We start from the raw sequence: 16,501 nt of genomic DNA, 5'->3' as shown, positions 1-16,501 counted from the left end.
TGCTTCCCCCCTACCCTGCTCCCATGTTTTTAGGATGAGGATTTTCAGTACGTCTGCTGGCTTGCAGTAAATTGGTGATTTCAGATACAGTTATTGGATACTACAACTGAGTAATTGTGGGCATGAGTTCCATGTGTCCAATTCCTTGCCAGTCATGAGACTTCTTTCCATCAAATGCTTTTCCAGAGGAGGACAGAAGTAGAAGTAATAAGAGCATTTTACTGCTTCCTTCATCAAGGCTTGCAAATTCTGCCTTAATGTTATCTTGACATCTTAATTTGGGTTTAGAATGTATAATGAGGGTGCATCTGATTCTGAAGGCTTGTGATCTTTGTTGTGTGTCAATCTGAAATGCATTCCCATAGTCTTAATGAAATCATCCCTTTGTGGTTTTTATACTTGGAATTATTTTTATGTTTTTCTGCGGCTGTTTGAAGGTGTACCCAGCCCCTGTGTGGTGTGGGTAATGGGTACCTTTCATAAACTTTGCATTCGTTTCTACAGCCATGCACTTGTTAGCAAAATACCTACGTGACATCTGCATCTGCATGTTACTATATTCCTTGAAGACTTTGTTGTTTCTGTTGGGTTACTGCTTCATCGCTTGTTGGGTTTAATTTGTTGTGGCAATAGCGTGTCTAATGCACTTTTAGAAAATAGTAATCTCTGCAATCAAGAGGTTTTTTTCCCCGCTACTTCTTGTGTATTAAACTCACATTAAGGCCATAAACGTAGGGCAATTTAACCTTATTTCTGGATATCCACATACATTTATTAGCAGCTTTTGCAAGCAGCTGCTTTTACATCAGCAGCTTTTACAAGAAAATACTGTGTGTGTTCCATAAAGAGGTGGTCACCTGAATTTCCTGGCCTATAGCCTGATTCCTTTTAGAATTCAAGTGCCTTGAAAACAAATGGTTAGGTGATCAAATGCCGAGGTGGCTGTGGATTCAGCAAAGTTACTAGCTATTGTTGGAAGGTCCCTGCTAGTTGGGAGGGGGAGGTAGTGGGCAGCAGGGTGTGGGACAGTCAGGCCAGGGAGCTTATGGGGCCAGGGGTTCTTGAGGTAAACTTGCCCCATGTTACCCAGGCACTGGTGTAACTAGTGTGCTTCAGGATAAAAGCCTGTTCTTATGCATGACACGGGCTATTCATACGCATGAAAGCATGGCCTCTTGTTCCATTCTTACATCCCATTTACTGTTGTTGGCCTTCCCACATCATCTTTACTAAAATTTCCTATGAAATCAGGGAGTCTCAAAAGTTTGCAGTTGGTAATATGTTCAGCTAAACTTAGAGGATCCTTTTGGAAAAGCAGATCTTGCATACTTCAGTTCTTGCAACCCCTTCAAAGCAGTGTTTTGATATACAATTCTTAATTATTTCGTTCTGTACAGAAAACCAAACGGCTTCAATAAGCACGACTCATCTGAAAAAAAAAACTATTTGCGTACACTTTCACAATTCACTGAAGTAACATGTTGCTGCAATTATGCAAAAATTTGACAAAAATGTGTTTTCCCTTTGCTTGCAGGGTTACACCAAGTCTATTGACATCTGGTCAGTAGGCTGTATTCTGGCAGAGATGCTCTCCAACAGGCCGATCTTTCCAGGAAAACACTACCTTGACCAACTTAACCATATCCTTGGTAAGCTTTATATGAAGCAGCATTTCCACACCTGTCTGTCTCTCCACCTTTATCAGCTACACTGGGCTTGGTCGCTCGTTTCCTTCCCTTGTTGGCCAGTGTATAACGTATGGATCTGTAGATGTATCATCTGTTCCCTGAAGTTATTTCTGCAGTGATTTCTGTAACAAATAATTGATTTGGGGGCCAACTAGAGGGTATTTATGAATTTATTTACTACATCAGGGGAGGTGGTTTTAAAATAAATAAATTTACAATTAAAAAAAGCTCAGATATACTATTAGGTCCAGGTCACCTTTTTGCAAAAATGTCAATAGATGTGCCACTTAATGGGATCTTTAAAACATATTACTGATCATTAGAAAACTCAAATGCATTTGTTTACAAGAAAAAGTAACTTAAACCTTTTTACTAAAGGTGTCTAAAGTTTCTAAGGCATTCTGTACTCTTAAAAACATGTAGTCTGAAATCTTCTTCCCAGCAGTCTTATATGGAGTTTTAGCAAATGTGATATAACCGTTTTAATGTGCTTTTCATAGAATGCAGTACTGTTTGTATTTTTTAGGTATACTTGGATCCCCTTCCCAAGAAGATTTGAATTGTATAATAAATTTAAAGGCCAGAAACTACTTGCTTTCCCTACCACACAAAAATAAGGTACCATGGAACAGGCTGTTTCCCAATGCTGACCCCAAAGGTATTTTATGCTCTATTACACTGTATCAGAAAGTAATGGGAGGGTGGGATTTTTAAAACCACCCTAAGAATTTATCTTTATCCATATTGGAAATAGAACATGCAGGTCCCTTAAAACGGCAGTGTAAGTCTAATATAAAATCATGAACCAGCATGAAACCCTCTACTAGCTTATCTTTTTAAAGAAATTTCAGTAACTGAGATTGTGTTGCAGTGTTTGATCTTTAATTTACATGTAAAACGTAAATCCTGACTCCTCTTACGGTCTTAGAAAGCACCATACATTACTCAAGTGCGGAACATAGCCTTTGGATTTTGACAGAGGCATCAAACAAATCTTGAAACTTTGTTTCTAAAGTCAGATATGAGAGAGCTGCTTCTTGCTGAACTCAGTGTAGTTTGTGCAAACCATGTGTCAGCTCTAGCTCAAGCAGGGTAATACCGAAGTGTGGCTTCTTACCCTGTGTGAAAGGTTAAAATCGAATGGGTTAACAAACGCTTTTATAACTTTTGCTCCACTTACCATAACTGCAAGGAAGGTAACGATCATTGCCTCTCGTAACAAGGCTTTCACAAAGGCTGTATGTGATTTTGTTTTGCTAGATGGCTATTAACTTGCCTTTTACATTCTACTTCATACAGTTTTAGGGTGGTTGTGTGCACAGTACAGTGCTCTTCTGCCTGCTCTGACACAACTGTTAAGTCACTTTTTGGTTTTTTTGAAAGTGATAGGATAATTTACTCTTCGTGAATATGATCAGGTACTGAACTACCGTGTAAAAGCTGTTTTCTGCAGATGTAGGGGTGATTATCCTTATTGTTGAGAGAAACAGCAGTGGTTTGTTCTGCTTTTATGAGTGTGCTCATCAGCGTGGGAATTATTACCATGGGTTTGTGACTGCTGAAATTGTAGCAATGGTGATACGCTGAGCTGCTAGGGGAACATGCTGTTTGCAAGACTCCTGCAGCACCTTTTCATGTAAATCCTCAGAGTACCTTTGACAGAGCAGTTTCCAGCATTGAGAAAACTGCATCAAAATATTTGATGTTAATTGACATGTAAGTTTGTGGCTTCTTCAAGCTGCCATTGAGTGCAGTGGTAAAGTTCTGCCTCTTCTGCAGTGCTTGGTAAGCATCTCATCCTACTGCAAAGCTACAGCTACTTGCTGCAGTAAGCAGCCTCCGTTAAAGTTCTGTGTCATAAATGATGTGGTGAGGAGAAGAAATGGAACAGAATTTAGGATAGTGCAGATATCTTTGGGCTTCTTGGTACTGTCATTATTCTGTTTTCCTGGAAAAGGAAAATGTTTTACAATCAAAGTAGCAGAGCAATTGCAGTAACTCTGACTTGTAGCATTTGTCCAGAATTTCATCAGACCTCACTGTCTGTCTTACTGGATCTTCAGGTTCTCTATGGATTCTTTTTGAGTTGTCTTCAACAGATTTTGCCTGAATCTCATGAATATGAATATATTTGCTTCTTAGCTGGAGAGTATCTTCTGGCCTGCTAGTTGTGTTAGAATAGTTTACTGTGATCTAGAACTCCCAATGACTTCTGGATGACGCTTTTGTCAGCAAACAGCCGAGTTTTCTTTTCAGAACAAGAACATATTTTTGATTACTTACTCACTTCAGAAAAGCTCTACCTTGGTTTGGATTTTTGGCACAAAGCATCTATTCGAGTGAAGAAAAAGCCTAATCCTATTCAATTTCTGCTGTAGTTAAAACCAGGTTGTACCATAGGGTTCTATGCATTTCTTCCCTCGACATTCATCCCAGCGCCGAAGAGCCCTTGAAAGGAGAGTGCACCTCCATTAGACCAGGTGGTGCCAAATGCAACTGTTGCCAAGGAATGCCGATCCACTGGGACAGCAAAGATACTCTGCCCCAGTTACAGGAAGCAGTCTGCTCCCTCTGTTACTGCTACGGCAGCTGGGGAATTCCAGATGCAAATTGGAATTAGTGCAGAATTTAGGGTAGCATATATTTACTGTGTGATGTCAATGTTATAATGCTTTTGTACTTTGAAGTGTGTATTTAACTCTTGCTTACTTTTTTTTTCCTCTTAGCTCTTGATTTGTTGGATAAAATGTTGACCTTTAATCCTCATAAGCGGATTGAAGTGGAGCAAGCTTTAGCCCATCCATATCTGGAGCAGTATTACGATCCAAGTGATGAGGTAAAGACATTGTTTAAGTGTTGATTAAATGATGCAACAGGTTATTTTCCTCAGTAGTTTAAGGGCAGTATTTCTACTGCTCTAATGGCATTGAAGAATTAATTGCATCAGTTTACCAAAATCTTGTGCCTCCGCAATGGTGTACTAGAACAACACTGTAAATAGATGCTATGGTGTGCTCTCCTGACCGTGGAGTTAGCTCGCTATGGTCTTGTTCCATAATGTCTGAGATAAAGGAGGAGAATAACGGAGTTTCCCAACAGATGATGCATTTAAAATGCCCAAATCTGAACTCGCTGTAGTTTAGCACACAGCTATGATGAGATTTCAGGTTACTTTTGGTGAGAAGTAGGGGAGGAGGAAATAAGCTGGTTTTCCTAAAGGAACAGATATGTTTACTCCAAGAAATACTAATGTTTCGGGAAATTTTTCTTTGGGAAGATACTCGGTTATGAGCCTTTAATAAATGTTTTAACTTGTGGTTTATATTTGAGTAGCTACTTACTATGGTTTGATATAAATTTGGTAAACTAATATATAAAGCCTACAAAGGACTAAGAATGAGTTCTTCCATGAAGACTGCACAGTGTTAGATAATTCCATGAAGCACATTTTCAGACTTTTCCCCCCGTAAAAGGATGATGTGAAATTCAACAGGATAGTAATATTAAAAAAAGTAATAATATTTCTTTATATTATTAAGCCTGTAGCTGAAGCGCCCTTCAAGTTTGATATGGAGTTGGATGACTTGCCGAAAGAAAAGCTGAAAGAGCTGATCTTTGAGGAAACTGCTAGATTCCAGCCAGGATATCGATCTTAAATTGTGCATAGGTAAAGTCTCACAGCAATACAGAACCACTTGGGCAGGGGGAAGCATTTTGGAACTTTGTTACCACCAGTGCAACATAGAACTTTACCTTTTCTATTGATACCATAGCTAGCTGTTCAAGGATAGCTTTATGCTTATTCATTTGACTTCAGTCCTATTCTGTTTATTCAATAAAGTTCTGTGATTGTCAGAGACGTTTACCTAGGTTTTATGTTACGTTTAAGGAATAAGAATTAAATTTAAATAGTGCTTCTCAGAATAAAAGCTGTGGTAACACTTTAAAATGCAAATTTTATTCAAAAAACTTCTTAAGGGGGGGCAATGTTCTTCATATATTATAGACTACTTTGTCATATGGCTTCAAAGGCTTTTAAAAATTCTTCCTTAAATGTAATGTACAGAGGAGAAATCCCTTTAAATTATTTTAAAGGGGAAAAAAACCCTATGAACCTTCAGTGTGATTTAACTTCAGTTTTAAGTACCTCTGAAACAGTGTGAGTAAATAAGAATATTTAGATACCTATTCTTAAATTAGTTACGAATAATCTTTTTAATCTTTTGAGGATTTAAAATGTTAATTTAAAATATACAGATATTCACGGTCTCAACTTTTTTTAAAAAAAATCAATGAACTTAACTGGCCTTCATACACCACAAGGCTTGCAAGTCTTAGTAGTTTCATACAAAATTGGTCAAATAATGACTTGAATAATTTTTGTAATACTTGTGAAACTTCTGTGGTACTAATAAGGTATCCAAGTTTTGTGACTGGAAAAGAAAAACAAACTGAAGAAGACAGGCTAATCCAGATTGTCTGTTCTACAATCTTTAAAGTAGTTTCTGTGCTATTCTCCATCCGCAGCAGCGTCCTACAGTTACCATCTTTTGTTGGCAGTCACAGCAGAAGGGTTGTTTTGAGCCAGTGAACTTCCTCACTGCAAAAAATCCGTGGCTCTGATAGCAGTGTGTAGAAGCTTTGTTGCTTTGCTGTAAGCAATGACTCTTCTGCACTAAAAATGGGGTTTCAGTTTCAGTATTGCGTATTCCCCATTTTCTTATTTAATAGTGAATTCATAGGAAAGGAATGTGGAGGAAACGCTTGAAAGCAGTTTTTTACTTCAGTAGGGTAACTTCTGTTGCCACTGGCTTGAATATTCAAATGTATAGAAGCTCACAGTTGAAATAATTTTTATCTTTATAAAAACTGTATTTTGTTTATTTGAGCTTATTAGTTAACATTTGAAACTATTTAAATAATCAAAAATTAGGTAAATCTGAGGTTCATATATCTGGCTCTTACTAGCTGAGCATCGCCCACAGAAATAGACCTGGGACACAGTGACATGAGTGGTGCTTATTTCCCATCAATGTTTTCTAAAGCTAATTCTGCACAAGAGGCATCAGCAGTACATGTGTATGTTCTGGAAGAAGATGACGTAAATTTTTAGAAGTACAATGAAACCTGTTACTAATAGGCCATGTAGTAGTATCAAGGAAGGGAGACCAAGTAGCTAACACTGCGGTAGATCATAGTTTCTGATCTCTGCTGCTTGCCTCTTTGCCCAGACCATACTTACCTAGGTTGTATTAGAGATTAAGGGATAAAGAGATTAGGGGTAAAGATATCAGTGATCGGGTGCTGACGGAAATTTCTGGTTTGCTAAAAATGTTACCTCCAAATGCTGCTGTGAAGGGTTGATTTGGCTGATGTGATACTGAAATTTAAATATGGTACTTAGCTTGATAATGATATGCAGGTAATGCGTCCTAGTCATTTGTGGCCAGAATTATTAGCTGTTCCACATCACGACAGTTTAAACATCAGTCGGCCTCCCAGTGAGGGCCAATTGCCACGAACTGGCTTAAAATGGACAGTAACGGTCTCTTCCTGTGCATTTCTACTTCCCCTGCACTCCCCCCTTGCACTGTATCAGCTAGCTCTTCTCAGCGTGTTATTTCTTGAGATTCAAAACTTCCACCTTGACTGTAGTTTTTGGAATTGAGAAGCAACGTGAAAATAACAGATTCTTCAGACAACCAAATAATGTACTTCATTTGTTAGTTACAATTAATCTTCCTAATCTTTTGAAGATCCAAAACGTAATGTACTGATATCCACAGTCTGATTTGTTTAATTTTTTTTTTAACTTATATTGATACCACTGTGTCTGACTCATGGTAAACATAGTGTACCTAAAGCACAGAAATAGGAAAGTATGCTTGTTTTAAAAGGCGATGTTAAAATGTTCTTCACTGAAACATGTCTCTGCTCTTTTTTTGTAGGGCAAGGACTTAAAGGACTGGGCATGCTCAAACGTTGCTGTTCCTCTTCCCAGTTCTTTATTGTTGGTCATGTCTTGTGGCCTCTCTCAGCTTATCCACTAACTCCTTTGAGCCATTCAGGAGGGCAGTTCCTGGTAGTTTTGGCTTTTCATGCTTTCAATGAATCTTTTAAGCCTGAAGAATTGTAATTGACACTCCTATGCGTAATGCCCATTGTTGACCTGTTGCAGTACTGTACTGTAAGTGCACCTACTGCTGGCCGTATTTTAACTGCTTGCTTTCTGGTTTGAAAGATGCAGTGGTTCCTTTCACTCCTGGATCAATATCCGAGAAGATAATTCATTAACCTGTAAGACGTTTACACCATGAACTATCTTTTTCTGACTCTTCTGAAGTCGCTGGCATTTTTTTAGAAAAGCTACTATTCAGGGCACTTTAAGTCAGTGACATCCCAGGTTTTTTTTGCACTTCCTTTTTAAATAGAAATGGTTAGCATCCAGCAGAGTTTATACCATTGTGCTATGGGTTACAGCATAAGTTGTGTTCATGTTAATCTTGCTTATGCACTTGTTTGGGTGTCCTATGCTGTACATACAGGTAATTCTATACAGCGTTAAGAGCCACATAGGAACCCAACTTAATTGAATTCATCTAAGAACCATTTTTTTCCATGTATTGACAAAATTTGTACCTTTCTCCCAGCCTTTTCTAAAAGAGATCATTTAAAGTTTAACCATGTTGGGGAGGCATAGTACTTCCAAAGTTCATACCATATAGTAGTGTTTATAAGACTTGCACAAAGAGAATGAGTGGCAGCTCGCCAACTTATATTTACTGACCGTGTGGTGGAAGATTAACAAAGAACAAAATGGCATGATGACCTAATGGTGAATGCTTTTCTCTGTGGAAGGCATCCATATCTGGTGGCAAGCAAGAAACCAAAATATGATGTTAATAAACCCGGTCTACATCCTGCATACCAATGAAATGCTTCAAAAGAGGATTGATAGTTTTTACATTTGAATCTAATCACTGATGTTCAGAATTCTTGCAGAGAGGAACACTGCATCTTTAAATGAGAAAGTTTGATTTTACTTTTGCTCCTACAGCATGTCAGCATCTCAAGTTCATTTCTTGCAACCTACACTATGGTGATTTGTAATCAAGCCTCCATGAGCTCGTGACATGAAGTACTGTTCTGTTGTCAAGTACTATCAAACTTTTCTGATAATGCTGAGTTAGGACAACCAAACAAAGCTAGCACTAAATAACATTTAAAATTGTATACCTTTTAATGATCTTTTCAAGTATTTGTTACTGAAATTGTATAATGTGGAGTTTACTAGGTGTTATGTTCCAGTGCAGTGCCTCCTTTTCTTTCCCCACTGCTCTCTGTGGTGAGAAATTTGCCTTGTTTAAAATAATTACTGTGCCCTCGCATGACTGTTAAAGCTTTCTGTGCAAAGATGATTGTCTAAGTGCCACATGCCTATGATTGAGAAAAAAAAATAATCTATTGTTACCTCTGAGTTGTGTTCAACTGAAATGCTATTCAACAAATAACTTAGGAAAAATAGTTCTATTTTTAGCTTTTCATATCTCTGCTGTCTTTTTCTCATTTTATTTTGGCAGCAGTGAAGAGTGGATTGTATAAAGACTGCTTGCTAATATGAACAAAATGCACTTGTAATTCCTGGAAATAAATTTAAATCTTATATCTTCACATTAACATTAAGAATTAGTTTTTGGTTTCCTCTTGGGTAATGTGTTTGAATGGAAATCAGGTTCAATTGCTACCGTAGTATATAAGGATGCTTGCTGGTTAATAACTCCAGGCTTCCTCATACCATTTAGTCTGCTCTTCAAAGAAATCTAGAAAGCCATTAACTTAGACTTCAATAGATAAGGGTGCTTACAAGATTCCATTTCAAAATTTTCTTTTTCCTATAGTTTTAAGTGTTAGTCTGCCAAAACTCATTTTTGATAAGCAAGGGTTCATCATTAAAGGGCATTTTCTATTAGGAACTTCCTGTGGTACATAAATATCTGTTGTGGGGAACACATTAGGAGCATTGTCAGGACACTGCACAAGTGATCATTGAGTTGTGGTATGGAACCTATGCGAAAAACATTTCTATAGAAATATGCACTTGACTGTTGATACTAGTGTAGAAATTCTCTTGACATTTCTACACATCTTTACCAAAACGCTTTTCTCAGTTTTGAAAAGTTGAAATATTTCTAGAATCTCTGCTACTTGTACCATCATCATCACTACAGGAATCATTTGTGGCCTGGTTGGAAAGATGACTGTTACTGAAATTAGTTTGTAACACCTCAGTTTTAAGTTAAGGAAGAACTTTGGCAGCTTACTTCACCCTTTTCCTTCCCAATTCTTTTTTTAGTACTTTCTTTAATTTTGGATTTTTGGGGAGATGTAGACTTACCTGTGTGTTCTTCCTTGCTTTCCCAGAGTGAGAAGCCGAGGGTTTGCTTTACCTAACACCTGGTGCTTTCGGGCTTTCTTCTTCAGCTATTCTTACTGCATCTAATTGGCAGCCATTGGTATCAGTAACCGCATTCATCAGTCTTTTACTGAATTTAGTAAATGTTGTTGGGTTGAACTTGTTGATGTGTCAAATGCAGAAGCATGATTTTTTTTTTTTTTTTTTTTGGTCAGATTTTGAAAACAGTTTAAAAGAAGGTGCCTATAACAACACAGTTAGGTCACTTATTTCATCATTTTATAATTTTTTTTTTCTTTACGTAGTTTTTGTATTTTAGAGCGGAGAACAGCAACTCTTAATCAAAGTAACATGCATATGTCACGGTAAAGATGTTTTGGGAATAAGGAATGTAAACAGTTCAGTCAAAAACATTCCAACCTTACAGCTGAAGAAAAATATGCAAACGTAAAATTCTCATGGATGCTTTGGCAAACAAGCATCTTACTCTGCTATCCTGACTGTCGCCAGACTCTTCCTCATCAATCTTACACGCTGTATCAAATCTGAAGTGTACAACACACTACATGGGCTGAGCGGTGTGGTGCACTATGAGCTTTCAGGAGTAGCAGTGATGATGTAACTCAGCAGTGGCCAAACGAAACCCAAGGAGTTGAGCGTGGTTTTCCTTACGGAATGAGAAAAAGAAGAACCTGTTTTTGCTGCCCACTGTAATATGCTACAATATATTTATACCATGTCGAAGTTGTTTGCTGAGCAACTGTACTATAGATTTAAACTTTATTAATATATATTTGCTTATGTTAGTGTAGTTTATATAGTCCTTGGTTATTGATAAATTTATTGTGTTGTTACAGCACAGTGATATGGTATAAATATAGGTCTATACATACATACCATATACTCATGAATCTGGTCCCTTGCATAGTACTTTTATATTTGTACAGCAATGTCTTCAAGCAATCCCAGATTTTAGGGGAAATATTTTTGTAAATGCAGTGGTTTAAACAAAAAAGTCCACACAATCCTTTTACTAAGTTTTAAATACATTTGTTGTTCAAAATGGTTTAGTTAACAATTGAAATCAAGACACTAAATTAGTGAAAAGTGCACATTAGTAAAGTGAAGCTTACAGTGTTTTTTGTAGCATGTGCTGTGATCAAGCTAAGTGAAACATTGGAGGAAATGTAAAAGTTGGACTACCTTTGTAAATCTAGAACAAATTTCTAAAGGTTGCAGCTGGTTTACTTACTATTGTTGCCTTTTCTTGTGTTGTATCAGTGTAGAGCACTCTTAAAATACTCAAACTGCTTTGTCTTTGCTTTGTACTGTTGGTGCCTTCTTAGTCATGTACCCCACAAGTCCTGCATAGCTAATTTAGTTAATGGCAAGTTTAAAAATAAAAAAGCAAAGGAAGATTTTATAAAAAAAATAAAAATCATTTTCTGTATGTTCTTATTCATTGTAACAATTAAACGTTTATATTGTGACAGATTTGTGATTTGGTTAATCTGTATAGATCAATTGTAAGTAGCAAAGGTTTATATTTCGTCTTATTCTTTTGATGTTGTAAACGTATGTGATTTTCTTTTTTAAATCAGGTAACTTAATGTTCTGTTTTGTTTTTGGCATCTGAATCTTGTAAAAACAAATGCAAAGAAAATCATTAAATTGTGTCCCTGTATTACCAAATCAGCATAGTACTGTGCATATATAGAATGACTGGAATTTTGCTTTGAAATGAACTGCTGTTTTATAAACCATGGATACACTGATGTGTATTACATTAGCTTATTGAAAAAATGACTGTCACTTGAACACTGCAGTAGTGAGTATCCTACATTTAATATTTGTAAATACTCGAGTGTGTGTGTTCCACTGTACTGACTATACCAGCTTGAAGTTAAATTAGGGAAGCCATCCAAAAGAACCACAAGTGAAGTTTCTCTGTAGACAGGCAGAAATGTTCTCTCTTTGGTGCCAGAAAGTTATGAAATCATCAGTGTTTTGAACTGGTGAGCATAGAATAATGCAGATAGATTCCAGTGTACCTGATGAGTCAGGCTTTTTTGATGATCCTTAAACTGATATTCATATAGCTATCGCACTGTTCCCATGAAATCTTGAAAATAATTACTTGAGCAGTCCTCAGAGACCAGATTTTTTCACTTTACTACAAAAAGGTTCTTCTCAGGCCAAGGGTTTGAAATGTGTGATTTCTGGGGGCAGTGCAAGTAAGCTTACATCACTGTAATGGGCTTTTAATGATATTTTTTTTTTTTTTAGCCTAAAATCTGATTGTGCCAAAGAAGTGAACTCTTAAAAAGGTATCACTGGATAATGGCAGCTAGAAACTTCTCTAATTAATATGAAAACACAGAAAATGTGACCTGAAACTAAAGAGAGCTTAGCTATAACTGACAGGTCTGTAACAACTCCAAGAACTGGCTTGTCAAAATTCATATCTCCATCTTCCCCTCTGGCTTTCACAGCAGACTCTGTAATTTTTTTTCCCCCAGAATATTACAGAATTTCATTTTTGCCATAGATAGGTTTATGCCTTTTCTTACTTTTTCTTTTTACTAGCTGCCTCTTGCTTCCTGTGTTTCTTTCCCCCTAGCAGAAGGCTGCATTTGCAGTAGTGTGTTCTTCAGTGAGTTACTGCAAGGTACGGCTATGCTGCAGCTTGTCTCGTGGAGGTTTTGACAAGTTACTGATTGACTTAATGTTCTTGTAATCCTTTAAGTAGGTTAGTTTGAAATGCTGTTATTTCCTGTATTTCACCAGAATTGGACGCTGATCCTCTCCATCTGTGAGCTTCTAGTGGGCCCTCTTGAACTGTTAAGAGTCAAAAGACTGTAGAGAGGGGTGCTTGGGTCTGGCAGTGGGCTTGTTTGTGTGGGCTGGCCTGTTTCGGTGAGAGGCCCCTGGATGCTCTGGAAATGGAGCTGCTTGTGTGGGGGAGATGGTGCGCTCGGATACTCATGGGGGCTTGTGAGAAAATATGTTTGAGTCGAAGCCCTGTTGATGGGAGGAGATACTAGGGCAGGTTTGATGGCATGAAGCTTTGTAGAGCTCTGACCCCAGGGCTTTCTCTGCAGACCAAAGATGCCAGCGTCTATGTTGTACACATTTCATTTTCAGTTACTCCTTCTACTAAATTGCATATATGTAACACTCGTTAGGCTTAAAAAAATAAGAAAAACATTCGAGGTGCGTAGAAGACTTGGAAACTTCATCACATCAATGCATGCTGTGTCTGTTGATGGTCATCTTGCTCTGGCATGTCTTTTCACCACATGTGAGACTGCAGCTAGCTTCAGAAGAGTTCTATAGCTTGAACTCTGGTTCTGAAGGTGGCTTTGGTGAGTCTGTAAAATAACATCTTGGTGCTCTGCCAGGTGCAAGGTGGGCAGTGTTCACACTCCCTGGCAGAAATGTGGCCCCACTCTGCAGTGTTTGTGTGAAGGTTAATCCTGGAAGTTAAGAGTTGTTCTGTAACCCTTCTATATCCTTCCCCTTTTTACATTACTTACACTGATGACTTTCGTTCAGGTGTTTTCTAGAATGCTGCCTGTTTTTTCAGTATATCTTGCTATTGACAATTTACTCAGAATTCTGTCTTCCTATTCAGAGTCTAAAGGAGTTCCAGTCGATCCAAAAATCTTTCTTCTTTAGAATCAGCGAGCTTTCTGGTAATAAACAACAGATTACTGATTCAATTAAATGCATGTAAATCCAGTGAGGAGGTAAGCAAGAAAGCTGGAAGAACTGAGACTTCCTGTTGGAAGTGCAGCATGTGATCTCATAGCTGTATGTGGGTTTCTGGGAAGGCAGTATAAAAAAAGGACAGAAGGAACAGAAAGGAGCAATGCCTTTGGCTAAGATGTGGTACGGAACCTGGTTCCAATGGGTTTCTCTGTTGCTGTGGGGAGCTTCTGCCTGAAGTCCAACAGTCCCTGGTTCAGACTTTTCTCTTAACTGAATCTTTACATACCTTGTGAATACTGAAAGCTTCCTGCTACGTCCCTAAAATTGCCTCTCCTCTTCCTCTCAACACACACCCAGAGCCCATTTTCCTTAGGTTCCTTACCTTTTCATTAATTAGTGTGGTAGAGAAACGTGTGATCTTTCCAGCTTTTCCTTTTACTTGGTACAGAAGTAGTTTGTTTGTACTTGAAGGCGGAAAAAAGGAGCTCTAAAGTATTCTAGTCCTGATTTCCCAGAAAAGAGCAGGAAATACTTTGACAGCATGTTGAGTTTGCAGCATTTTCTCATCTAAAAGTACAGTTAAAAAATATCTTGTAAGTCTTTCTGTGAGTTTGTGTGACATTCAACTGTATTAGCAATTACAAATACTACTTCAAGTCTCCTCCCATTGCTGCCTGGACTGTGCTGACCTTTGGTCTTGCTGGGTTACCGTCTTCCAGCGACGCTTCTCTTCCTCAGGGTTTTACTCTTTCCATGTTGGTATTTTTCTCCAAAGTCCTCTGTCTGCTGTGACTGACTCGATGACTTCACCTTGTTCTTTCTTCTCTTTATCTTTCATGGCTGCAGATGACCTACAGTGTCACAGCTTAACTTTTGTTTGCTTTTTGAATTTTTTTTCTTCTGTAAAGCTGAGCCAAGACACAGCTGGGCTTCACAGGGCTGGGTTCGTTACCGGCAGCCGACTCCAGGGACGCTGGTTACAGCTGCTGGCTTTAGGGAGAAAACCTGTGTAGGACACAGCAGCTCCTCCCCTCCAGTCAATTGTTGCAGTGCCCAACCAAGGTGCAGTGGCACCAACCAAGGCATTGTGCAGTACAGTGATCTGTTAATTCCATCTTACCATTTTCTTGCTGACCTTGAATACACAACCCAGAAATAACAATGGAAAATTTTAGTCTCTCTAGCCATGATGCATGCTTCAGCATGTATGAAAACTAGTTCAAAATTCAGGCTTTTCTAGCAAAAAAAACCAACCCAAACCCAAAGCTGTAAGAGAATGCCATAGAAGTTCTTAACATTTGCTATTACTACAAGACTCTGGATGCACCTTTTAGGGTTTGGGAGGGGTTTTTAATGTGGGGTTTTTGTTTGTTTGTTTGTTTTTTTGTTGTTGTTAGATCCAAGACTAAATGGTTTGTTCTGAAGATGTTCTTCTGCCTTAAAACTACAAATGCAAAAATGCTGAATATTCAGAATTTTGGCTTGAGACTCACTGAGCTGACTATATCACAGGTGAGCTGGAAGATTTTTTAGTCAAGCCTTTCTCCTAGTTCACCTTTAATTTCAATAGCTAAAACTCCTCTATTCCTGGGAGTGTTAAAACTCACAAATATTCTAACTTGTCGTTGAAACATCAGAGTCAAGATCAAACTTTAGACTTTTTAATGCATTCTGTGTTTTTAAAAAGCTTTTTGTTAGTTTTCGTACATGTATATACTTTTGCAGCTTTCTGAGTAGGTATGCCATAGATTTGGAGGGAACACAAACTTCTGCAGGCCAGCTTACACACTCAAAAATACTTAAGAGTATAGCTGTGTGTTCTAACTCTGTGTTTGCTCTCATGTGTAGCAGAAGTGCAGCGCTTCAGACCGAAGTGTGGGGATTAAGGGGAGAAAAAAAACTGTGCTCATTTCTTAAGCATTCTTTTGTAGCTAAACTTAATTTATAAACTAGTTTTTGAGTTTGTTTGGTATTTTGGGAGAACTGTATTAAGCTGTTTTTACAGCTGACTTGGTGATGTTTCTCTGAGTATAATATGCTGCTGTTCCAGCATGGCAAAGGTCTGCATAATTAACGTGTGCTCAACTTAATCACTGGTTTTCTTCTTGTGACAATAAATGGCATTGTACCAAAAGCAATATATCCTGTGTGTAGTTAGTAGTGGAAATAATTATTGCTGTGCAGCTTTTATTTTCATTGTCTTTCCAGCCACTAGCATGGATTGTGTGCATTGACAGTTGCTCCAGACTATTAAAGATGTCTGCTGGGAAAAAATAAAAAGGTCCTGAATACTTGTTTGCTTTCTGGAAGCTGCTGCTGTACTTTGAAGCAAAAAAGGGTTGTATCTAATACTGCATTAAGCTTATTCTTCCGAGTCTTATCATCAGAATACATCTAGATCTAGAGTGTTTCTCTGGAATTGCTCCTCCACATTTTTCCTCTTGAGAAAGGCCCAGGCTCAACACCAGCATCGTTAGAGCCAAGGATTCTAAGACAGCGGAAGGGCTTTTTTTCTCTGCTTGATTTTGGGATTCTGCTAAGCTATGCTCAGCCTTATTAGATCACGGCACTGTAAAAAGACTTGTGGAATGCTGCAACTGATTTTGCTCACCACCTACTTAACTCAAGACCAGATAAGACCACACAGGCAATATGCAATGCATGGGAACTCTCTAGTCTTTACGTTCTG

General features: G+C 38.1%; 1 protein-coding gene across 1 annotated transcript in view; it reads left to right on the top strand.

Moving 5' to 3' along the window:
- Window positions 1-11,793, top strand: part of MAPK1 (mitogen-activated protein kinase 1) — a 37,125-nt gene extending 25,332 nt beyond the window's left edge. Inside the window, exons 5-9 of the mRNA XM_080373994.1 lie at window positions 1,535-1,649; window positions 2,215-2,346; window positions 4,415-4,524; window positions 5,228-5,355; window positions 7,637-11,793. Of these exons, the coding sequence (XP_080230120.1) occupies window positions 1,535-1,649; window positions 2,215-2,346; window positions 4,415-4,524; window positions 5,228-5,344 (474 nt within the window). The 3' untranslated portion in view covers window positions 5,345-5,355; window positions 7,637-11,793. The remainder of the gene's footprint in view (window positions 1-1,534; window positions 1,650-2,214; window positions 2,347-4,414; window positions 4,525-5,227; window positions 5,356-7,636) is intronic.
- The last annotated feature ends 4,708 nt before the right edge of the window (window positions 11,794-16,501 follow it).

The sequence above is a fragment of the Falco punctatus genome (genome assembly GCF_963210335.1).
Source record: "Falco punctatus genome assembly, chromosome: 1".
NCBI lineage: Eukaryota > Metazoa > Chordata > Aves > Falconiformes > Falconidae > Falco > Falco punctatus.
This window is presented reverse-complemented; position numbering and strand designations above follow the sequence as displayed.